This window comes from Candoia aspera, chromosome 2, assembly GCF_035149785.1.
Source record: "Candoia aspera isolate rCanAsp1 chromosome 2, rCanAsp1.hap2, whole genome shotgun sequence".
NCBI classification, from domain to species: Eukaryota; Metazoa; Chordata; class Lepidosauria; order Squamata; family Boidae; genus Candoia; species Candoia aspera.
The window spans coordinates 47,834,058-47,858,455 of NC_086154.1; the positions used below are offsets into that span (position 1 = coordinate 47,834,058).

The 24,398-nt window shown below is 38.5% G+C and overlaps 1 protein-coding gene across 7 annotated transcripts in view; it reads left to right on the forward strand.

Moving 5' to 3' along the window:
- TASOR (transcription activation suppressor) overlaps positions 1-24,398 on the forward strand; it is an 82,084-nt gene that overhangs the window by 36,400 nt on the left and 21,286 nt on the right. For 5 of the 7 annotated variants that reach the window (XR_010067088.1, XM_063291772.1, XM_063291767.1 and 2 more), the window contains exons 13-17: positions 63-137; positions 3,237-3,914; positions 4,190-4,593; positions 6,439-6,586; positions 8,725-8,781. Coding sequence is in view for 6 of the 7 variants with exons in the window: in XM_063291772.1 (XP_063147842.1) it covers positions 63-137; positions 3,237-3,914; positions 4,190-4,593; positions 6,439-6,586; positions 8,725-8,781 (1,362 nt within the window). In the remaining variant the exon portion in view is untranslated. The remainder of the gene's footprint in view (positions 1-62; positions 138-3,236; positions 3,915-4,189; positions 4,594-6,438; positions 6,587-8,724; positions 8,782-24,398) is intronic. The other 2 variants (XM_063291768.1, XM_063291770.1) reach the window with 1 other exon arrangement.

A 24,398-nucleotide genomic window follows, 5' to 3' on the forward strand; every position in this document is an offset into this window, starting at 1 on the left:
TTTTGCTACCTTATAACTTTTATTTTCTCTTTTATTCCCCTCCCCCTTTATTTTTTAATTAGATAATCGAACAGGAAGGCCTCGTGTTTTGCAGGCATTGTTTCTATTTCGGAAGCCTAGGAATTTAGTGACTTCAGGTAATTTTTTCAGTATTTAATGTGGAGGTATATCAATTGTTAATTATTGTTGTATTTCTGACACAATAATAGTAATGTGGAGTTGCAGATCCAGCCTTGGGTCATAATGCGGCCAGCCTTAATTTTCATCTTTAAAATAGGCTGGAGTTCTCGGGCCATGGGTGCTAGCCCAGCACTGGGCAGGAAGGAGAAATTTTGGTAGCAGCTGTGTTACCAAAAGGTTACAGCTACAACTGACCTTTCTTGAACCAGTGTGCATTCACAGCATTTGGTACTTTGAACACATGATTGATAAAGCTGATGGTGGTAATGTCTATGGTACTGATAGATTACAGTAAAGAGAGAATATTGATCAAAATATTTTCTTTCTCCTATCCCTATCTGAGACCGGAGAAAAAACAGTTGGTGAAATCTTGAAAGAAACAAACTAACCTAGTTAACTCCTATCTGTGCTTTAAAATGCTATGTTTGCTGTGTTAATTTAGCTGTGTCTAATTAGTTTGCTTATTATAAGCCAATCCCATAATTTCTAAAGCAGTTTTCCTCTTTATAGGATTATGGGTGTAATTTCCTGATTGTGTAATTAAAGTGTTAGTGTGCTTTCCTTAGAATAAATCTGTAGTAAAGTCTTCATCTTGTGAGAAAAGGAAATTACTTCTTAAGGTGGCTAGAATGCAGTGAGTTTTGTGTGGAACACGTGAGGGATCAAATGCTGATGTGTTGTCCTCACAAGCAGGAACCACGCGGAGACAAGGAATAGGTCTCTAGTGTTTTATTACTGCTGCAGTAGACAGAAAATCCTAACCAACTGAAGAAGCGTGAGAAAACCCATACAGATAAACCCCCAAAGTCAAGGCGGGTCTGTTCTGTGTCTTCTTTGAATGACAGCTCAAATTCTCGCTACTCCGCATGTGTTTTCCCCCCTGGATAGGGGCCCCCTCCTGTTCACCATCAGTGCTCATGACATGTGTAAAAAGAAAGGAGAGATCCTGACCCTTTCTCCTAGCTTAGTTAGCAGGGACTGCATGTAATGTACAGTCTTTGTCCTAACAGTTAGGAACCACGCTGAGATGAGGAATAGGTCTCTAGTGTATTATTACTGCTACATTAGACAGAAAATCCTAACAAACTGGAAAACCCAGACAGATAAACCCCAAAAGTCAAGGCGGGTCTGTTCTGTGTCTCTTTGAATGGCTGCTCAACTCCTCACTACTACGCATGCGGTTTCCCCCCTGGATAGGGGCCCCCTCTTGCTCACCATCAGTGCTCATGACAGTCTAGGTTGTCAGTGAAAAGTGAAACAGAATCCAAATGGGTTCAGAAGACTAAAAATGTAAAGAGACTTTTTTGTAGGGGGGTGCCTTTCAGTTATTGTCGACTCCTGGTGACTGCCTGGACTAGTCCCTGCATTTTCCTTGGCAAGATTTGGAAGTGGTTTGCCATTGCCTGCTTCCTAGGGCTGAGAGGGTATGATTGGCCCAAGGTCACCCAGCTGGCTTTGTGCTTACCTAAGGCAGGACTAGAACTCGTGGTCTCCCAGTTTCTAGCCTGGTACCTTAACTGTACCAGTGGCTCTCTGAGTCAAATTTAGTATATTAAAAATGCTTTCTGGAATTAAAGTGATAGGCTAAATAAGGGCTGAGTACTGAGCACACTGTGTATGATAAATTATCATTATAAATAAATAATACCACATTTTCCATACTGCTTTACCATAAATTTGTAAAAAGAAACTTTTGACATACCAGAATTAACTCCCCTAAAATTCTTCATGTATCTAGGACAATCTCTCATAATTGTTACCTCACAATGTATTGAAAAGTAGTCTGTATCTTAGCTTCTGCTTTAGTTAACATAACCACAAATTAAAATGGATGTATTAATTAGTATAAAAGTAATTACATAAAGTCGAAAGCTTCATGAAATAGTGATACATTTCTTTAAGCTAATATTGCTGGCTACACATAATCATAGACTGAATCCAGAGCACCAATGTAGTTAACCTATTAGTAATATCTACTGTATGCAGGGATAATATCACTGAATTTTCAGTATAACCTCCTCCTTGTCAGGTTCATCCATCTGTGGATAGTTTTGTCTGAAGTTTAACTTTTTTTTTTGTATTTGGTATGTTCTGGGCTGACCTACATTGTATTATAGGATACTGCTTAGCTAATTATCTGTGTAACTCAGAAATAGAAAGTGTTTTAGCTGGTAGCTCTTGAGCAGATATTTCTGTATTGATATCTTTAGCGCATCTAGGAATGCTTGTTAAATTATTTTAAGTCTCAGAATAAAATCCATTTAGTTACAGCTATTATACAAGTGATATATTGATTATTTTACTGAAGTGTGTGTGTGTATAAATAAAATAAACATGTATTAATTAGTATGAATTAATACAGGTTGTACATGCATAAGTGAATTGAAAGTACTGAAATTAGAACAGTAAACCAATCAAATTGCATGGTGGTAAATGGTACAACATTTATTAATTAAAAGGTTTTATGTCCCTTCCAAAATTGTTTCCAGAATCAATAAGCAAATTACATTTAATAAAAACTAGAAACAAAACCAGACATTTAAAATTAAGTCTTCCAGTAAAACCAGGAACAAACGCTGGTATAAGGAAATAGCAGTCCACTAAACAATCTATATTGTAAGCAAATTTTTGACATCAAATGAATTTTTAACCTGCTGTCATGCATATAATAAAAGGGTTTGTCAAATTCTTGCTTGAAGTACTAAGTACACCATTGAAAAAGCACTGTCTTCCATGCCTACCACCCTTATTATTATTACTGATGGACATGTGAAAAGTATCTCAGATTTTTATCTTAAAGTACAAGCGGATCAGGAAGAGATGTTTGTTCCAAACAATTACAGTAATCCCAAGATAGATCTGAGTGTGTTATGGTTTCTTCAGCATAATCTTAGTGTGTTACTAAGGTAAAATGATGAGGGAGAAACACATGTGTTGACCCCATTAAGGAAAATTGGACTACGTAAGTTTATTCACGGAAAAGGAGAATGCATTATACTGTTTACTGATCTTTTTTTTTCTCCTTTACTTCTTTTTCTTTCCCGTTCTCAACATAGTGCACAGAAATGATCAGAAAAGTGAGAATACATTGGTATTGGATGAAACCCATGAGGTTATGCCAGAACTTCCAAGATTTATCCAGTCATTGCATTATGCATATGTGCATTCTCGCAAAGATCCCAAATCTGACTTAAATACTTTGGTGGAAAAGTATATAAATGACTATTTTAAACGATACAGTAAATATAAAGAATTTATTTTACATCAATATAAAGGAACCTTGGATGATAAAACATTTCTGTATCCTGGTCCCAAAAATAAATCCCACCTTGAAAGCTGCTTACAGTCCTATATTTTTGGTTCAGAAGCCTACCAGATTCCTATTTCTAAAGTGAAGAAAATAATGGATGGCAATCAAAAACCTCAGCAGTTCAGTCCTGTTTCAGATTATGAAGCCCCAGAAGATGAATCTCATTTTACAAGGAGAAAAGCTGGAAAAAGAAATGGATCAAAATGTGAAACTGCCAAAAGAAAGCCAGTTCACTCTGGAGACCGTGATAGAGGAAATATTGAAGATCTGATTAATTTAATTCATTATACAAAGAAAAACGTAGACAGGGAATCTGACTCAGAAGACAATAGAAATGAAAACAGGCGGAAACGAAAATTGGAAAGTAAGGGAGAGAGTCCACAAAAACAGTTAAAAATGACCAATACTTTAGAAAACTATGAAGGTAAGAACCTCTGTAATAACTGTAGAGTTTAGAAAAATATAGCTAATTTTTTGTAGCACCTTTTTTGCAGTTTGAATCTTGTAATTGCATAATCTTAGTGCAAATAAAAAAACACTCAAGGCTGCATTTTACATTCATAATTCTTATTGCTTCTATATTAATATAGATAGATTTCTGTCTTTTCTGTGTGTATCAAATTCATCAATTGATAATTGAGTAGTAGAAATCTTTTAGCATAATATTTATTTTTCTGTCCATTTCTACCCCTCCCCCAGCTGGATTTCTAGATGACAGAGCACCAGAATCACTTCTTTCGGTAATAGCAGATCTTGGTGGACGTGATACTGATTTGAGACAACAGAATGTTGCTGATCCTGCTATTACTGACCTATCTGGTGTTTTGAAACTACTTTCGGATGTGCTTACTAATGCAGATTTTCAAACGGCAAGATTGATTAAACAGCCTTCACTAGAAAATTATTCAAGGCGAACAGTTGAGTACAATCCCATTCCACCAAAGATCAAGAAAGAACCCGAGCTTCCTAATACTACAAACGAAAATACTCAATTCAAGGATCCCCAAAGTCCAGTCAAGCTAGAAAAGAGTGCACCATGTTTGCCTAATTCTCTTGATGTCTCCACTACTGAAACAGATCCAGATCATATACTACATTTAAAAGTAAGAATGTTTCTGTTTTGAAGAAATTAAATCTGTTGCAATTTAATTGCAAGAGCAATTAAAAACTCTTACACAGGTAACAGAATCGGAGGACAGGTAAGTTTAGTGAAGCTAAAGATAATTGGGTATCATGAAACTTTGCTATACTGAACAATTGTGTTTGTTACACTTGTTATGTCATTTTCAGTAGGAAAATCTAACTTGAATTTGAAGAATAACTTAGTGACATCGCTCTTTTTCTGTATAACTATGTATGTGTATGTGGGCCTTTGAGTCAGTGTTGGCTCCTGGCAACTGCCTGAACGAGTCCCTGCATTTTTCTTGGCAATATTTCAAAAGGGTTTGCCATTGCCTCCTTCCTAGGGCTGAGAGAGAGTGAATGGCCCAAGGTCACCCAGCTGGCTTGGTGAACTAGAACTCATGGTCTCCTGGTTTCTAGCCTGATGCCTTAACCACCACACCAAACTGGCCCTCCATATAATTATATGGCATTGTAGATATTGTACCACTGAATCTCTTGTTACTACTTCAGTCTTGAAACCATAGGTAGATAAAAGACATTTTTGTTCCTTTTAGCGGAGACATCTTTTTCTTTGGCAAAACCAGCTCACCGTAAGTGGCAGTTCCTTATTATTTTTTCTCCCCACCATCCAAGAGGCAGGCAGGAAGGTAAACTAGGAGACTTGACTGCTAAAACAATGTACCTGGAGAATCTTCATTCTGATGGTAAGGGGAGAAGCTGGAGAGTTTCCATTGCAGTTTGGAAAAAGAGCTTTCCAGTGCTCAGAATGGAGGCATTTGTAAGTAAGCTTAGGTAGCCAAGAGAAATCAGACTGATGCAAAAATAGGACAACATTAAGGCAGAATTACTTCCGAGAGAGGAATAGTTAAGTGAATTGAACATAAGTAGGTTTAGGCAGATCTGTGAAAGACTTCTGTCCAAAATCCTGGTGATTCATTGTCAGTCATGTAGATACGTACTAGATGAATCACTAATCTAACTTGGTATAAAGCACTTCCTGTGTTTTTATGACCCTTGGAGCTCCATGTGGCTTGAGTGCTCAGCGTATGAGCATATTTGCATCAGGATTGCCAGGAATAGATTTAAAATAGTAAGCACCTACAGAGAAGGTAACAAAATAGGCACAAGCAAGTTTGACCAGGGCTTGTTCACTATTTTGCTATGTCTGTCATGTAATGGCAGTTTGAGAATTGAAGATGATTTTTTTTTTTACTCTCTTGTACTGTTTGTGGCTAATGTTGATTTGTTGATTGTGCAGTCTGTAATGGGGAGTGGGCATAATCATTGCTTCACTGGAAGAGATCAAGAGATTAAATTGATGTTGGGAGCCTGGGAAGGGCTGCTTTCTGTAGGATACCTTCTTTCCAGCTGAAATAAAGTAATACTTCCAACTGAAATAAACTTTCTTTTACTGCAGCCTTGAAATAACTGTAAAAAAAGTATTGCTGCAACTATCACCAGTCTGCAGTCTAGAGAATTGTTTTTCTTTTCTGTCTGAAAGTGATTTTTGCAATATTGACAAACTGTGAGTAAAGCAGTTACCTCAAGTTGTGGTTATAGTTGTACCTGAATTTCCTGAAAGTAAGAGCCCCAATAAATAGGGTTATTACATTAGTTGTTAATTGGTGATTTAAAATTAATATAGAACAAAAACGTTTAATTTTCTGAATATATTATATTGAAATGATCAAAGTTAACAGTGGTAACATTAATACACACAAGCAGACGTGTGTACATGCACACCAACATACTCTTACTGTATGTTAACATTAATATATATAACACCATATAATTAAAAATTGAAATGCTATGTATTTATTTAGGAAACAAGCACAGGAAGCATAAGCAGCTTTGATGGTTGTGCCAGTCCCTGTCCTAGCACACCTCTTGAACAGAATTATCATAGGCAGCATTCCAATTCAAACAATGCTGAGACAACTGAAATACATTGGAAACTGATTCCCATCACAGGTGAGTAATAGGATAAGTATACAGTTTAAATATTTGTATCTTTCAGATGTCCAGTTGTAAATGCTACAGAGGGATATGGAATGTTTTTAACAGCATATTTTTACCCTCAGGCTATTCAGCTAGTTCATGACAGTTAGAGCAGACTGATCTCCACTTCTGTTAGTGGAGACTGTATTTTGAGTCCTTTGCTTATACTGTTTATATTGTTTTGTACTTTGAGACATATTTTTAAATATACCATTATGCATTTAGCTAGGGTGCTCTGTAATACACAGTTGAGATGGAACATTAGAATCCTATGGCTGAGGAAGAGACTCGGGTTATGAATCTGTCCTTTCATTGTATTAATGCAGCAATAGCTAGCTTCTATGTTGGATGTACTATATTGTCTAGATAGTTTGGGGATTAATAATTGTATTTTGGTGTTTATTTTCTTGCTGTAAGATGATCAGCTGTAGCATAAAGCAGTGTTACATAGTAACAAAAGCCATCCTGAGTGCATGTGCAACTAGGGACATATAGAACTTACAAAAATGAAAAAAAAAGTTTCTAGGGGAGTGGTTGTTTTATTCTGCAGTAAAAAACTGGGTTATGTTGCATGTTAAAGACTAACACAATTAATTATTTAATTAATTATTTTCTTTTCTATCCCGCCTTTATTATTTTTATAAATAACTCAAGGTGGCAAACATACCAAATACTCCTTCCTTCTGTTTTCCCCGCAACAACAACCCTGTGAGGTGGGTTGGGCTGAGAGAGAGTGACCTGCCCAAGGTCACCCAGCCGGCTTTCATGCCTAAGGGGGGGCTAGAACTCCCAGTCTCCTGGTTTCTAGCCCATTGCCTTAAACACTAGACTACTGATGGAACAATTTTTGATAGAATCTTTGAATGTAATAGCTTAATTGGCTGGATTTGGTCTACAGGTTACCAATTAGCCTTTGTGATCTAAATCACTACATATCATACCAGTTGTACTTATTTAAGGTAACAGGAGAGCTTTGCAGAACATTTAGAGAGAAACTCTGTTCCAATAACATTGTAAAGACTATATTGAATTCAGGATTGCCAAAAGAAACTTTTGGCTCTAAAAGTCTTTAAGAATGAGATTTCTCTCATTGACAGTTCGTCTTAAGCTTTATTTTGATTTCCAGACCTATGTAAGATCATGGTTATGCTAGTTCGGTGATGGCGAACTTTTTGGGCTCAGCATGTCAAAAATTTCGGAAAGTGCCTAACTTGACTCCGCTGGCATGTCTCCCCCCCCCCCCCAAACAAAGGAGAAACAGTTCTTTACATATTCATTTATTTTAAAAAAATACAATCCAATTTTGGGCAACCAAAAGGGCAGAGATGGGAGGGAGATAGGATGATGGGGGGAGTTGCAGTGCCTTTTGTTCAGTTTCTTTGGTAACTCAAATAGGGAGAACAATTGTTGTCAGGTGTTGGTGAATGCTAGCGTGTCACCCAAAATATTGTCGCATCTTTGACACGTGTGTCATAGGTTCGCCATCACTGTGCTAGTTTATGGAAAGAAGAGTTATATGAATTCTTCTGAGGCTAATTTCTCAAGGGTTCTTTTTAAAATGCAATTTGTCCAATAGGATGCTTTTTTAAATTTCCGCATCGCATTAACTTATTTGAAGCCCAGTTTTCTTCTAAAATGCTGTATTGCTACTAAGAGATAGAACTTAACAGCATTGTATTATGCTATTTCTGGATCTACTTGCTTTTGGTGGTAATTTCCATATTTACCTTTATGGACTTAATGAAAACATATGATCTCTGTGTCTTTTTCAATGAAGAATGTGAAATTCTTGAAATACAGGTGCGGAAGCAGCAGTAGCATGGTTGGGTAGCTCAAGCCTCTAGTACACCAAAAATGATTAACATGGGAATTTACAGTCTTGCTGGTTCTTGCAGTGTTTATAGATATAATCAATTCTGGAATTAAGAACTTCTCTTGAATGAAAAGACAATTCTGTGAGATCCAAAGATACTCAAAATTAATAACATTATTTTTATATTCTCTAACGTGGGCTAATTATTTAAATTGGTTTATAGAACAAAAAAGTGTGAAAGGATGTACTTTATATATATTGAGAAACTCTAAACTTGCTAACTGCTGCTCTCCCTCAGGAGGGGTAGGAAGAGTTCCTGAGGATCAACTGAGAAAGCATGGAGATAACCAAACAGGTGAGAAGGATGGCCTTTACTGCATATGCCCCTTGCTATCCAGGTAGCTGAAAAAGAAGCCTTTTCTCAGCATTAAATTTTCAGAAGACTGAAAGCCAACTGAACAGTTGTACCCATAACTGGGGAAATTAATCCACTGAAGCAAGTATATTCTGAGCTTGAAACTTGAGAAATGCAGCCCATTTAAAGTTCCCACACTCTTTCTTGCATGTGTGGCATGTCTCTTCACCATAGGAGTTGTAAAGGTCCTGTGTAGAAAAGTATTTGTCACTGCATAGTTTTTGGAGGTCATTTGGGGATTGTAAAGGGTTTTAGTACATAGAGATAGAAATATATTAGGTCTTTTAAATGCTATTCATTATTCTAAAATAAATATTTCATGATTTGTTTTTTTTGTTTTTTTTTAATTTTCCAGAAGAAAATGGGGGAGGCTTTCACATTTCTGTTCTCACCTGTTTAGTTTTGTAGACGTGCTTCTGATGTTTGCATGTTGATAAACTTCTAGAATGGAAACAAATCTGCTTAAGGAAGTACTCTTGCAAGCCCAAGTGGCAGACTGGCCTGTTTCTCACTGCAGTGGTAAATAAATATTTGGCAGTTTGTTGCTGTTGCTTGGAAAACACTTCTATTTGCATAAAATATGTTTTTAGTCATAATATGGGAAGAAATAAAACATAGATATTTCTTGCTTACCTGTTTGCATTTTGAGGAAGAAGCAGTTTTTTATTTCATTTACACAGTGGAAATAACAATACTTTGTCACTGACATTCATAGATTTGTGACATTTGGAAATAACAAGATTACAAATTATTCAGATATGTATACAAAATACTTACATTTTTATTCATCCTCAACACTAGAATTTGGTTATTACTATCTTACACAATTAGGAGGTTATACTAATAATCTAGCATATAATTTAAGAGATCCCTTGAATTAATTCTATTAAAATTTTCAAAACTAGCTGAAGTCTTTCATTTTGCTTTCTATACACTAGATCATACTAATAATAAAATAAAATTGTATAGAAAACATTTTCATGATCTTGGTAAATTATATATATTGTGCTGACAGTTCATGTAAAACTATATATTTAGCAATAACTTTTTTATGGAGTTTTCATATTTCATAGCACATTAGCCTTAAGTCAGTTTGTTTCTATCCAAAGTTAACCCATAAAAGAATGCGATTTGTCTTGGAACTTCAGAAAAAGAAAATCCTCCCTGGATTGGACCAGCGCTTGCTTGCTTGCTTGCTTCTCCCTCCCTCCCTCCCTCCCTTTCTCTTGTCATTCAGTAGCCAGTCAGGTGCATTTAAAAGTCTCACAAGCAAGAAGAGAACAATTGCTTCCTCTCTTGTTCCCCAGCATCTGATATTTAAAGTATGCTGCCAATGCTCCTGGAGATAGCAAGCATCCTTCAAGACTAGTGGCCAATTGATAGCCTTATCCTACATGAGTATGTTCAGTTCCCCTTTACATTGGTGACCATCACCAAATCTGACCGTGAATTGCAGTTCAACTATGGTTTGAATAAAGAAATACTTCCTTTTATCTCTCTGAATTTTGATTTAATGAGTAACAACAAGTTCTAAGTTTATGAGGAAGAGAGAAAATTTTATTTTGTTCCTTATGGATATCTAGGCATATCTTCCTTTTTACTTACTTCTCTATGAAATGCTGTGGTCTTTCTTGTATGAGAACTATTCTCATCTTCAGAACTACCTAATCTTTTTAGTTGACTTTGCACCTTTTTGAGCTCTACAATATCTTTCTTCAGATGTGCTGTTTGAAATTGTACATAATATTCTAAGTATGGTTTCACCATAGACTTACATAGGAGTGTTACTGTATTAAACATTTATTTTCAGTTTGTAATGATTCCAAGCCTGGAGTTGATAGTACCGACACTGTAGAATGACATTTTCTTTAAGTTATCTGCCATTTATGCAACATTACTGCTCAGTCACTGCCAACCCAGATCCATTATGCCATTATTTGTGTATTTGTGAAGTTTGGAATGTTTCTTTGTATGTGTATGCATGTTTGTTTGTGTCAATATACTGTACATCACTTTGCACATGCTTGTCTAACTGCCTTTGTCATGGTGAGGCCTACTTGCTCAGCTTGAAGAGATTCTTTTGGACTTCTTTACATTCCTTTTTAAAATTTTACAATTGATAATGGTTTGGTATCAGCAGATTGACCACTGCTCATTAACTTCAGGTTAATGATGCACAAATTAAAATATATGAGTCCTAACACTTAAACATCTTTGTGATTTGAAAATTGTCTTTTTTTTTTTAAAGTCAGCTACCAATCCATGAGGGCACCTGTCCCTATTCTGTGGCTGCTGAGTTTGCTCAAAGGTTTTTGGTGTGGAACTTGGTTGAAGGCTTTTTTAAAAATGATCCCTGGTTTTGTGCTTGCTGATGCCTTCAGGGAAATCTATGGTTAATACAATTTTGCGTAGTGTTTAAAGGCACCAGCCTAGGAGTGGGAAGACCTGCGTTCTTCCATAGGTACAAAAGCCTTCTCTCCCTCTGCTGTAGTTGGGAAATCAAAACACATTTTAGAAGAAGGTACTGGCACTTCCAAAAATGTTGCCAATAAAACTGCATGGACCTGTCCATACAACAGTAGTATAAGGCTCAGCTGTGCTGAAACCAGGTTGGTTTCTTTTCAGCAGGTTTTTTTAAATCTGTTTTTTACATTTCTCCTTGATCCTTTTTTGACCTCCTTAACTCAATTTATTTTCTTTACTAATCTGCTGACTATTTGTAAGTTTGCCTTTTGAGGTAAAACTTGGTCATGATGCTGGGTGGATAAAAATAAATATTTAAATCATATTTTTAAAATTTAAACCAGATTTAAAATTTTCCTTGAAGTGTTTTGTAAAAAAACAAAAACGATCACAGCTCAAAAACATAATTGTGAACTAATTTCTAATAATATATTACTACGCTTGCTAACATGGAAGTGAGAGATAAATTTATGGTTCTGGTAATTTGATTACTCCAAAAATACAAAGAACTCATAATTATGTTAAAAGAAGATAAGTGGTTAGAGAATTGAGATGATAGGGGAGAACCATTTAAATGCTGGTGATTGTCCTAGAACATCATGCAAAAAGATACATAAATGTCCATAATAATTAATCGAATTGGAGTTGGCTCAACTCCTTTTAAGTTCTTCATAGCTGTGCAGTCTGCATTGTATACAGACTTGGTATACTAAAACCATCATTCCTTTTTGATTGGGAGAGTGATAGTATATTTCCAGTACTAAATTGCTTTGGTTTTAGTATGGACACCACAGTAATTCTGTGGAACTGTTTGTTCCATCCGTGAATTCGAATATGCGAGACAATGCTCTTGTTGACCTCAAGAGCAGCATTGTCTTAAGTATGCCTTGCCCTGTGCTTTGTATAAAGATTGTGTCTTGAGATATCTGCATGCCATTAGTTGTTTCCATTCCATTAGATTTCTGTAAGGTTTGTTATTAGCACTAAACATCCAAACACCTGTTTTTGCTCAAAGCTCCTGGCATTTGCATTCAAGCACTTTCACAGTCTTCCCCTTTGATTTTTCTGTCATATGCTTTTACACTTGTGGCCCTGTGGTATTCTTGATTTAGAAATGGATCTCCATCTATTTCTAGATCCATACTTTCTCCTTTTAAACAATTAGAATAATTGTCACCCTTCTGTTATAAAAATGGTACTTTCTATTGGCTTCTCATCCTGCCAGAATTAATTTAAGTACTTCTTTGCCATCATTTTGATATCAAACATCATCAGTTTGATTCTTTCCTGGTTCAACATTTTGTTGAACTGACTTACCCCAAAAGTATTTCAGTGCCTCATAAATCTTAAGCCCTTCCTTATGACACAGTTTTCTTACCCATATACTGAGATAGTTCATCTCCGCATGTCTAACTGGCTTCACGCATGGAACTGAGAGCATTTTGGAAACTACTTCGGTATCCTATCCTGAGTTTGGCTCCTCAGATGGCATAACAATTTTGCTTCACATAATTGATACCCTTTGCACCATGTCTACTGGCTCCTCTGTGACAATAAGTATTGTACTTGACAATCCAGGTCTATATTAGCAACCCTCATACCAGGTAGGCAAATTCCAATTTGGTCAGCAAATTGTCATTGCGTAGTATTTGTGCCTCTATGAAATCATACTGTACAGGAGCAGCTCACTAGGAGCTAAAGGTACTGTTTGCTGCCCAGAGTCACTTGTTTGAGAAGGGTGGCCATATAAATCAAATAAATAAATGTTTTCCCTTCAAGAATCGGATGTGTTCTAAGAGAAGTTTTCCTCCTTGTAAAGTGACATTGTCCTATACTGAGAGTTAATCCTTTGTTACTGTTAAAGATCCATTACACTTGTAGTGGGATGGCACTGTTTCATCCCCGAAGCCCTCTTTTAGTCCTCCAAGGTGGTTTCCAGAGTTGCTTCATCATTAAAATAAAAATTCCATATAAACCTCCTAAACATCTTTCTCCCCTCCAAAAGATAACACATATTTAATTACTCCTTTCCTACCACTATTCTATACATTTCTGTCTACTAAAATAAACAAATTTAAAAGCACGTAGATTGTCTGCTATTACACTTGATAATACAACAGTTTTAATTATCTTAATAAACCCAAAAAACAAAGACAACTCAAAACAGTAACCTTAAATCAGACCCTTAAAACCATCCAAATAAATGCATTTTTAACCTTAGTAATCTTAATCCAAATCTTTAAAAGCAAATGGCATCAATCAAACCCTTAAAGCAAACCAGATAGACATTCTTTAACCCATATCCCACTTCAAAATAAACCAGAGCATTTACATATCCCCACAACATGCACAGAGCTTTTCTCTTAAAAGAACCAAACAGCCTGACTGCCCCCCTCAAAAATTCCAACTTCTTTTCATGGCATTCCACCAGAAGTCAATTTCACTGTGGCTTGCAGATCTCTCTCTCCCTTAAATTTCTCCAAGTCCGCTATCTGATCTTCATCCAGCATCTCAATAGAAATCCAATCTCACTCTTAGAAGAAACATTTATATCGCTGTTGAATTCCCAAGTTTCATCCACCACATCCCCAACCTGATGGCACATTCTAAATCTCGTATTTGTCATGATGACCTGAATATCTTGCATAAAAGCTTGGTAAAAGTCAGAAAAAATCTGTTTAAAATCCTCCATGTCTCACACAGTAGATTATGGCGCTCCCTAGGAGCTTAACCAGCAAAAGTCAAGGATATGAAAAAGTTCTGAAATGTATTTACGCAAGTGAAAGTGAGATAAGCAGACAGTTTCCAAGGGAAAGTGAAAACAGAAAGCTGAAGGTTCAAATCAGCCGATTCAACGTGTAGGAAAATGTTAATATCTTCAAATTTAATACAAAAATACTAACAGGAAGACAATTGTTTACTCTCAGTCCTCTTTTATATTTGGAAAGAGAACAAAATCCAAAACTTAAAAGAAGTTTTTTTTAAGGAAGTAATCCCAAAAGTAATAATAAGCACTAAGAGAGCCAGTTTCTCCTTGCTGTAGAAAAAGCCTCTGTTGGGGTACCTATACTTTAAAAAAAATACAAATTTGGTGATCTAGAAATGGGATGGCCGGTCTTAGTGTCCCTTTAAGGCTACAGTGCGGCTTGGAAAATGATACCGTCACCACCTCCCAGCTAGCTTACCAGTAGAACGTGAAATGCTGTTTGTGATCTGGCTGCAAGCAGCCGTCCAGAGGACAGATGGGTTGATTCCAGGTGTTTTCCTTTATCTGGAAAACATTTCTGGGCTTCAAGAGAACCTGCCTGAGCCTGAAAAAAGTTACCACGTTGTCAGCTCCACCCGCTAAGCCCGCAGACACAGCCGCTCAGTCCGCCATTCCCCACCAGAAGCACATCTGGATCCCTTTCAGTCTGGATTCAGGCCTGGATATGGGACCAAGGTGGCATTGATCGCACTCTTGGATGACCTCTGGTGGCAGCAGGATAGGGGTAGTGCATCCATCCTTGCTTTTAACCTCTCAGAAACCTTCAGTACTATTGATCATGGAATCCTCCTGGGCTGCTCTGGGAGTTGTGGGTGGGTGGCACTGTGTCATGCTGGTGATTCTCCTTCCTCTGGGATCAGTTCTAGTTGGTATTGATGGGCAGGGAGAAGTCTAGCCCATGGCCCCTATTCTGTGCTGTGCCTCAGTGCTCCCCCCTGTCCCTTCATTCACATGAAGCTGCTGGGTGAGGACGTCTGATGATTTGGGGTGAAATATCATTAATAAACTGATGATACTCAGCTTTATATCTCTACCCATGGCATCTGAGTGATGCTTTGGAAGCTCTGCCCCAGAGCCTGGAGGCTGTGAGGGCCTGGATGGGGTGCAACAGGCTTCAGCTCAATCCGAGCAAGACTGAGTGGCTTTGGGTTTTTGGACCTCATGGTTCTGAGGATATTCCATCTTTGGTTCTAGATGGGGTGGCACTGCCTCACGCAGACCGCGTGTGTAATCTGGGGGTCCTCTTGGAATCAGCTCCTGATCAAAGAGTAGGTAGCAGGGGGGGGGGTTTGCACAGCTTCGGGTTGTGCATCAGTTGTACCTGTTCCTGGACTGGGAGGCCCTGTTCACTGTCACTCATGCCCTTGTGACCTACTGCCTGGATTATTGCAACGCGCTCTGTGTGGGGCTGCCCTTGAAGTGCATTTGGAAGCTCCAGCCGGTGCAGAATTACGGCATGGGCAGTAAATGGCATTGTTTTTTCAATGCATTTGACACCAGTGCTCCATGAGCTGCATTGGCTATCAGTATGTTTTCAGGTGCAATTCAAGATGCTGGTAGTCACCTGGGTGGGTTATTTAAGGGACTGTTTCTCCCTGGTTATTCCTACCCATCTTCTCCAATCCAGCAGGAGGGGCATGCTCTGGGTCCTTTTTGGCTAGAGAGTGTTGATTGCTGGGCCCAGAAGGAGACCTTTTTTGGCTGTGGTGCCTGCCTTCTAGAACATCATCCCTACAGATTTTACATGCCCCCCCCACACCCCCTGGCCTTGTGTAAGGCTTTAGAGACCTGGTTCTGTTTTTGAGCCCTGGGCCCTGGGTATGTAAAGGAGCCTGGTTATGTTAGCTGTTCATGATTTTTCTCAGCAGCTGTGTGTTTCGATTTTTGTATATATATTTGTTTTTATTTAATTTTGATGTTAGCTGCCCAGAGTCATTTATTTGAGTTGGGCGGCCATAGAAATTGATTGAAGAAAGAAAAAAGAAAGAAAGAAATGTGGAAGCTGTAGTTTCTCAGTGTATCAGGAAAGAAGAGGCTCAACAGCCCTGGCTACCTCGGTCCCCAGACCAACCTCCAAGGATGCACTGTTCACTAATACACTTAATTTCTATTCAGGCTTCCATAAGTTTGAAGAGTTCTACACAGTTGCTCCCTTTTCATATCTCTGACTGACTGCTCCAAACCTTGGATGTAGCCAGTTAAATAGCCATGGCTGCTACCTACTCTTTGATCAGGAGCTGTGAGTTTAAAAGTATGAATATGTAAAGTTTAAAACATGTCCAAGAAGGTTAGTGGTATGGTGATTAGAAGTAATTGCAGAAGTAATAGGAACCTGTTGTGTTCCTCTGGAATGTAAGGCTCTGACTTCCTTCAGGCATTCCTTGGAGGATGAGGTTGGTGCCTTTGAGTCAGTCTGACTCCTGGCAACTGCCTGGGCTAGTCCCTGCAGTTTTCTTGGCAAGATTTTTTGGAATAGGTTTGTTGTTGCCTCCTTCCTAGGGCCAAAAGAGAGTGACTGGCCCAAGGTCACTCAGGTGGGACTAGAACTGACAGTCTCCCAGCTTCCAGCCCAGTGCCCTAATCAATACACCAAACTGGCTCTCTTCCCCAGTTTACCTATTTTAAAGCTGCTTTTTCTAAAATTTGAAACTTAAAAGCTGGGTTTTACAAACTAAAACAAGCCTGCTCATAAAGTTAGGCTAGGCTTTATTTAAAATCTTAAGTAGGTTTGAAATCCAAATGTACATTGCTTGTTTTATAAGTAACACTGATCACTGGATAAGTCTGCTTGGTGACTTTTATTCAAAATATATGGATTCTTACCCACTTTCCAAGTTTTGTTCAGAATTAAGTTCTTCCTGCAGTGATTCAAGCTAGAGCAAAGCAGCAAGAGCTGTATATTTCTGCAGGATGTCCTTCCTTCAACTAATCTCCTGAGTTAGGAGTTCCAGGGAGTTATCCTTCTTGGCTTCAGTTAATTTTACTGGTTTAATAAAGAAATATACAAAATGGCATTTGCCTTTTCTTTTGCTTCTGGAGCTGTAATGCTTCCCTGCTGGGCCCTCTCATGTTCTTATCTCTAGATTAGGAAATGTCTGAGTTAGTTGAATGTGTTTTCCTTGCTTCACAGCTATTGTATGATCTGGAAGGAGTTTGAACAGTTGAGATGAGCAAGCAATATGCACATCTTAAGCACATATCCCTAGTCTAATTTTCCTTTTGGGATTACTGCAGAACAGTAAAATGTGAAAGTCCTAGAGTGTTTTGCATTGTATGGAGCTTCTAATAACAATTGAGTCATGTAACATATATCCAACAAAACAGAAGAGAAATGGAGTCCTTGGTGCTCTCTGAGCCTTGTTGTTTCATTGCCAGACTAGGCAGTATCTTCAGTGGTTCGCACTGAAGATGTTGCCTAGTCTGGCATGAAACATCTGCAAGAAAACAACAAGGCTCAGAGAACACCAAGGACTCCACAGTTCAACCCTGAGCTATGAATATTTGCTTCGTGAGAAGAGATAATTTTATTTGCTCTCGTTATTAGTTTTGCTGCCAGTTTACTGATTATAGTAGAGTATTAAAATGTGTTTCCATTTGTCCTTATAAAATAAACACATACTGATTAATGCTAGCTTGAGTAACTTAGTCTGCTTAGGCTGCTGGAAATACATTATGCAGAAGTTTGTCACTGATAATTAAGAACATTTGGATTTGAAATAGATTCTTTTCATGAGCTGTTAAAACTATAAAGTTGAAGGGAAATTTGTTGAAATATGAACAAAATATTTAAATTATGTGGAATCATGGCAAAATTAACTTGATGAAAGCAGCTGGAAGTGTCTTAATGGAAAATTCCATTTGAATGCTTATACAGTATGTATGTCTGTATACTGTATTGTATCAGATTTCATGAAGTTTAATAGTATTTATTTTTCCATGTAAATATATTGCTTATTGCTATTAAGTGCTACTATTGGGATAGGCCACATGCAGTATCCTGAAGTTCAACCTCTGAGAGTTATTGAAAATTGATAATTTTACCCCTGCAGCTCCCAAAGTGCTCTTTGTGGGGAGAGCTACAGAAGCTTCCATTGATGAGTTACTTTTGGGCAGCTTTTGAAGGTCTGATAGTACTTTCTATGGGAAATAATGAGTATGTCTATCTCCTCTTTCCATTCTTGCAAATTAACAGAAAGCTACCCAGAAAGCTACGTAATCAGCTGCTCATATCATTCAAACTCAATTTGTAGACTTGCCTTCTTTTTTTATTCCTCTGTAAAAAAATTTGTTGTTTATTCATTCAGTCGCTTCCGACTCTTCGTGACTTCATGGACCAGCCCACGCCAGAGCTTTCTGTCGGTTGTCAACACCCCCAGCTCCCCCAGGGACGAGTCCATCACCTCTAGAATATCATCCATCCACCTTGCTCTTGGTCGGCCCCTCTTCCTTTTGCCTTCCACTCTCCCTAGCATTAGCATCTTCTCCAGGGTGTCCTGTCTTCTCATTATGTGGCCAAAGTATTTCAGTTTTGCCTTTAATATCATTCCCTCAAGTGAGCAGTCTGGCTTTATTTCCTGGAGGATGGACTGGTTTGATCTCCTTGCAGCCCAAGGCACTCTCAGAATTTTCCTCCAACACCACAGTTCCAAAGCATCGATCTTCCTTCTCTCAGCCTTCCTTATGGTCCAGCTCTCGCAGCCATATGTTACTACGGGGAGCACCATTGCTTTAACAATGCGGACCTTTGTTGTCAGTGTGATATCTCTGCTCTTAACTATTTTATCGAGATTTGTCATTGCTCTTCTCCCAAGGATTAAGCGTCTTCTGATTTCCTGACTGCAGTTAGCATCTGCAGTAATCTTTGCACCTAGAAATACAAAGTCTTTCACTACCTCTACGTTTTCTCCCTCTGTTTGCCAGTTATCAATCAAGCTGGTTGCCATAATCTTGGTTTTTTTGAGGTTTAGCTGCAAGCCAGCGTTTGCACTTCCTTTCACCTTCATCATAAGGCTCCTCAGTTCCTCCTTGCTTTCAGCCATCAAAGTGGTATCATTTGCATATCTGAGATTGTTAATGTTTCTTCCAGAGATTTTAACTCCAGCCTTGGATTCCTCAAGCCCAGCATGTCGCATGATGTGTTCTGCCTACAAGCTGAATAGGTAGGGTGAGAGTATACAGTCCTGCCGTACTCCTCTTCCAATCTTAAACCAGTCGTTGTTCCGTGGTCTGTTCTTACTGTTGCTACTTGGTCGTTATATAGATTCTTCAGGAGGCAGACAAGATGACTTGGTATCCCCATACCACTAAGAACTTGCCACAATTCGTTATGGTCCACCCAGTCAAAGGCTTTAGAATAGTCAATAAAACAGAAATAGATGTTTTTCTGAAACTCCCTGGCTTTTTCCATTATCCAGCGGATATTGGCAATTTGGTCCCTAGTTTCTCTGCCTTTTCTAAACCCAGCTTGTACATCTGGCAATACTTGCTCCATGAATTGCTGGAGTCTGTCTTGCAGGATCTTGAGCATTACCTTACTGGCATGTGAAATGAGTGCCACTGTTCGATAGTTTGAATATTCTTTAGTGTTTCCCTTTTTTGGTATGGGGATGTAAGTTGATTTTTTCCAATCTGATAGCCATTCTTTTGTATTCCAAATTTGCTGGCATATAGCATGCATTACCTTGACAGCATCATCTTGCAAGATTTTGAACAGTTCAGCTGGGATGCCGTCGTCTCTTGCTGCCTTGTTCTTAGCAATGCTTCTTAAGGCCCATTCAACCTCACTCTTCAGGATGTCTGGCTCTAGCTCACTGACCACACTGTCAAAGCTATCCCTGATATTGTTATCCTTCCTATACAGATCTTCCGTATATTCTTGCCACCTTTTCTTGATCTCTTCTTCTTCTGTTAGGTCCTTGCCATCTTTGTTTTTGATCATACCCATTTTGGCCTGGAATTTACCTCCAATGTTTCTGATTTTCTGGAAGAGGTCTCTTGTCCTTCCTATTCTATTGTCTTCTTCCATTTCCGTGCATTGCTTGTTTAAAAATAATTCCTTATCTCTTCTGGCGAACCTCTGGAATTTTGCATTTAATTGGGCATATCTCCCCCTATCACTGTTGCCTTTTGCTTTCCTCCTTTCTTGGGCTACTTCAAGTGTCTCAGAGAGAGCCATTTTGCCTTCTTGGTTTTCTCTTTCTTTGGGATGCATTTTGTTGCCACCTCCTGAACAATGTTGTGAAGTTCTGTCCATAGTTCTTCCGGGACCCTATCTACTAAGTCCAGTCCCTTAAATCTATTGTTCACCTCCACTGCATATTCCTTAGGAATATTAGTGAGCTCATTTCTAGCTGATTTGCGGGTCTTCCCTAATCTCTTTAGTCTGATCCTAAATTGTGCAATAAGAAGTTCGTGATCTGAACTACAGTCAGCCCCAGGTCTTGTTTTTACCGACTGTATAGATGTCTGCCACCTTTGGTTACAAAGGATGTAGTCAATCTGATTCTGGTGTTGTCCATCTGGTGAAGTCCATGTATAAAGCCATCTCTTAGGTTGTTGGAAGAGAGTGTTTGTTATGCAGAGTGAGTTGTCTTGGCAAAATTCTATCAGCCTATGTCCTGCTTCATTTTGTTCTCCCAGGCCATGCTTACCTGTAATTCCAGGTGTCGTTTGACTGCCCACCTTAGCATTCCAGTCTCCCATGATGAAAATAACATCTCTTTTAGGCGTGTTGTCCAGTAGGTGCTGCAGATCCTCATAGAACCGCTCTACTTCAGCTTCTTCAGCATCTGCGGTTGGGGCGTATATTTGGATCACTGTGATATTAGATGGCTTGCCCTGAATTTGAATTGAGATCATTCTATCGTTTTTTGGATTGTTTCCAAGCACTGCTTTAGCCACTTTACTATTAATTATGAAGGCGGCTCCATTTCTTCTGTGGTCCTCTTGTCCACAGTAGTAGATCTGGTGGTCCTTTGATGTGAAGTGGCCCATTCCAGTCCATTTCAGTTCACTGATGCCCAAAATGTCGATCTTTAATCTTGACATCTCACCAATAACCACATCCAATTTGCCCTGGCTCATAGATCTGACATTCCAGGTTCCAATGGCGTGTTGATCCTTAGAACATCGGATTCGCCGTTCACCTCCAGCACCGTCGGCCGCTAGCCGTCCTTTCGGCTCTGAGCTAGCTGCGTCATCAAGTCTGGGGCTAGTTGAACTCATCCTCTGTTCCTCCCCAGTAGCATTTTGACCATCTTCCGACCTGGGGGTCTCATCTTCCGATGGTATACCGACACATCTCTGGTTGTTCTGATCCATTTAGTTTTCACAGCAAGAATACTGGGGTGGGTTGCCATTACCTTCCCCAGGGATCGCATTTAGTCTGACCTCTCTGTCATGACCTTCCCGTCTTGGGTGGCCCTTCACAGTTTAGCTCATGGCATCATTGAGGTGCTCAAGCTCCAGCACCACGACAAGGTAACGACCCTTTGCTGAAGCCCCTGTAAAATAGGTGAAGTAAAATAAATCCTTCATCTCTTTCTCCTCCATGGTGCTGAGAGAATGCAGAGAATCTGGTTGCTTCATTTCTTTAGTGCGTATTTTAAAGAGAATGCAACTATGATCGCCTTGCTATTTGTTTTCTCTTGAAAGTTAGGAATGGAGTCCAGTTTTCCAGTTTCATTCCTTCAGGTTCTAATTTTCTATATATCTCCATTTTTAAAGCCTTTTAGCTTCAAGCCACTATTAGCTTATATTGGAAAAATAGTGTGGACTAATACTAGCTGCTGTTATCTTACGACTGTGTATGTATATATAGGAATTAAAAATAAGAAATGTTTAGCTTCATCTTAGGTTCTGGAGATGAATATTTTCCCTTGTTATTGTCATCTAATAAAGAATGTTGCTTATTAAGTTTTAATTCTTTGATTAAATATATAAAATTACATACAAAATGCAGTATTTCTAAAAATATCTATAATTCAAAATTTATGTTTTAAACATGTATTATATTACAATTGAATTATTTTGATGTAAACCACTTTACAATAGGTTAGATCTGAAACAATGAAAAGCATTTTTGATGTAAATAATTTCTTATATGATGCATATCAATTGTAGCAGAAACCTTATTAAAAATGGCACATTCTGCATGTGAGAAATAGCCTTGTTAAAATGGTACTTGTCCCAGTATGTTGCAAAGGTTAATAATTAAAAACTTTTCTTTTATAATTTGCTGCCCATGCAGTTTAGGGAGTCTTCTGTAATAAAATACATTGCCCAAAAATTACAGATCTCTGTAAAAAAAATATGAAGTGTTACTATGTTACTTTTAATTTAACAGAAATAGAATTCTTTGATTCTCACCCTCCCCTATCCTGAAAACTATTGTAATGATTTTATAACAATTGTTTGAAACTCATTTTCCTTTGATTTGAAGACTCTCTAATCAGAGTGGAGTCTGCTCAGTGACAACTGTGTCTCTATTGTTAAATTCTGTCAAAAATTGTGACAAATAATATAATGTACTCTCCCTTACAGAACCAACCATGCATGACTGAAGAGGTTCTTATCAGTCTGATTTATATTCTTCTTATATATTTGGAAGCTTTTAGCAGTTTCTGTTTTTGTCTAACTTCCTTTTCCAAAAGTCTGTATTCTGCTTCAGTGGTTTCAGCCTTTCATTTATTAACCACTCTATCAAAGAATCTGAATCCAACATGATAGAAAGAAAAAGCTTCTCAAGACCAACATTTATATGCTTTCAGGTTATTTACAATAACTTTTAAAGACTTAAAGTCACACCTAAACTTTAATTATATCCCACTTGTGCTACAGATATCACCGGTTAATACTTCCTGCTCTGTGCTATCTTTAATGATATGTTTGCACATGTCCCATATGGACTAAAAAGATTGGTGGATGGGTGCTTAGGAAATACGTATAATGTGATTATCCAGTAGAGTGGGTCTTAGAACAGCAGGGAGCTCAGCCAACCTTTCTCTTTGCCAGTGGATCAGCATGATCTGCTTGCCAGGAGGTAATAAATGGTTGGTTTCCTGCTGCCATTAGTGACAAGAGACTCAAGCAATCAGGCTGTTACTAGCCAATTGGACAGGGACCAGATTGCTGTTTGCTACTGTTAGTGGCTGTAGGAAACCAGTATTTTATTGTGCCTTGCTGGAAAGGAGAGGGAAGTATGAGAGTGAAGGGGTGCAAGTAGCCTTAAGCAGCAGTTGTGCAAGCACAACTGTTAACTAAACTCTGAATTCCTTATGTTTAAAAATGCAGCAGGAAATATTTTTCAAAAATTTATAAAAGATGACTGCTGTTAACAGGTATGAGTAGCACAGTGTTTGTTCCGCTGGAATCAATAGTCGTAAATAGAAATGCTTGCATAGCTGGGATAACTGGCTAGCATCAAGAAAAATTAATATTTTGAGACTAGGCTAAAGCTGCCATTACCTAAAGATGGACCAGGTATGGAAGCAGAGAGGACAGAAGCCAGGAAACTTATCTGAAAGATCCCTTCAGGGAGGTAGAGGAGTTGGAAGCAAGTCATTAAGGACACAAAGGAAAAATGTCACCTGAACCAGACAAAGGAAGTTGGGCCTGAGCACGTGGAACCCCCCCCCCATCCCATCAACAGCTACCAAACTTGTAAATTGACAAGGCCAGAGTAGCTGCCAGTCTTGTGAATCAACAAAGCAAAGACTTTTGGGGATAAAAGGGGTCCCAAAGCCTGCCCACTCCTTGAGTCATTTTGGATCCAGACTTGGCGGTTTCCGTCCCTCTAGCTAGTGCCTGGCAACCTAGTTGAGATGGACGTCGGTAAGTTGGATGAGCGTGTGTGTGTATTTGTGTGTGTGTGTGTGTGTGTGTGTGTGTGTGTGTGAGAGAGAGAGAGAGAGAGAGAGCAATGTACCTTGTAACCAGTAAAATTTTGCTGTTACTTTAAATTTACTGGGTCTCCATGTATTTCAAAGAACCTGTTGTGCCTTGGTGTTCGGTTGGAAGTTATTTGTGTGTGTCCCTAATTATTTCCTGGCTGTTGACCAGGGCTGTGTGTCTTGTCTGCTCAAGCCGCACCTATCTGAAAAACCAGGTAGAAAGCAAGGGGGACTGACAAGGTCCCTGTGCCTCGACAAGCTGTGAGTGTGTGAGTGATTGACCATAAACCGAACATGGGAACTTGCTTGTATGTGTAACAATATTAAGTTTAAATGCACCATTTTTTATAAAATCGGCAAGCTAATCCAAATGGTATGATTTTGTGCATTGAGAGCTTTGTGTTTTTCATGTATCTTTTTCTTGGTTTTTTTTTTCA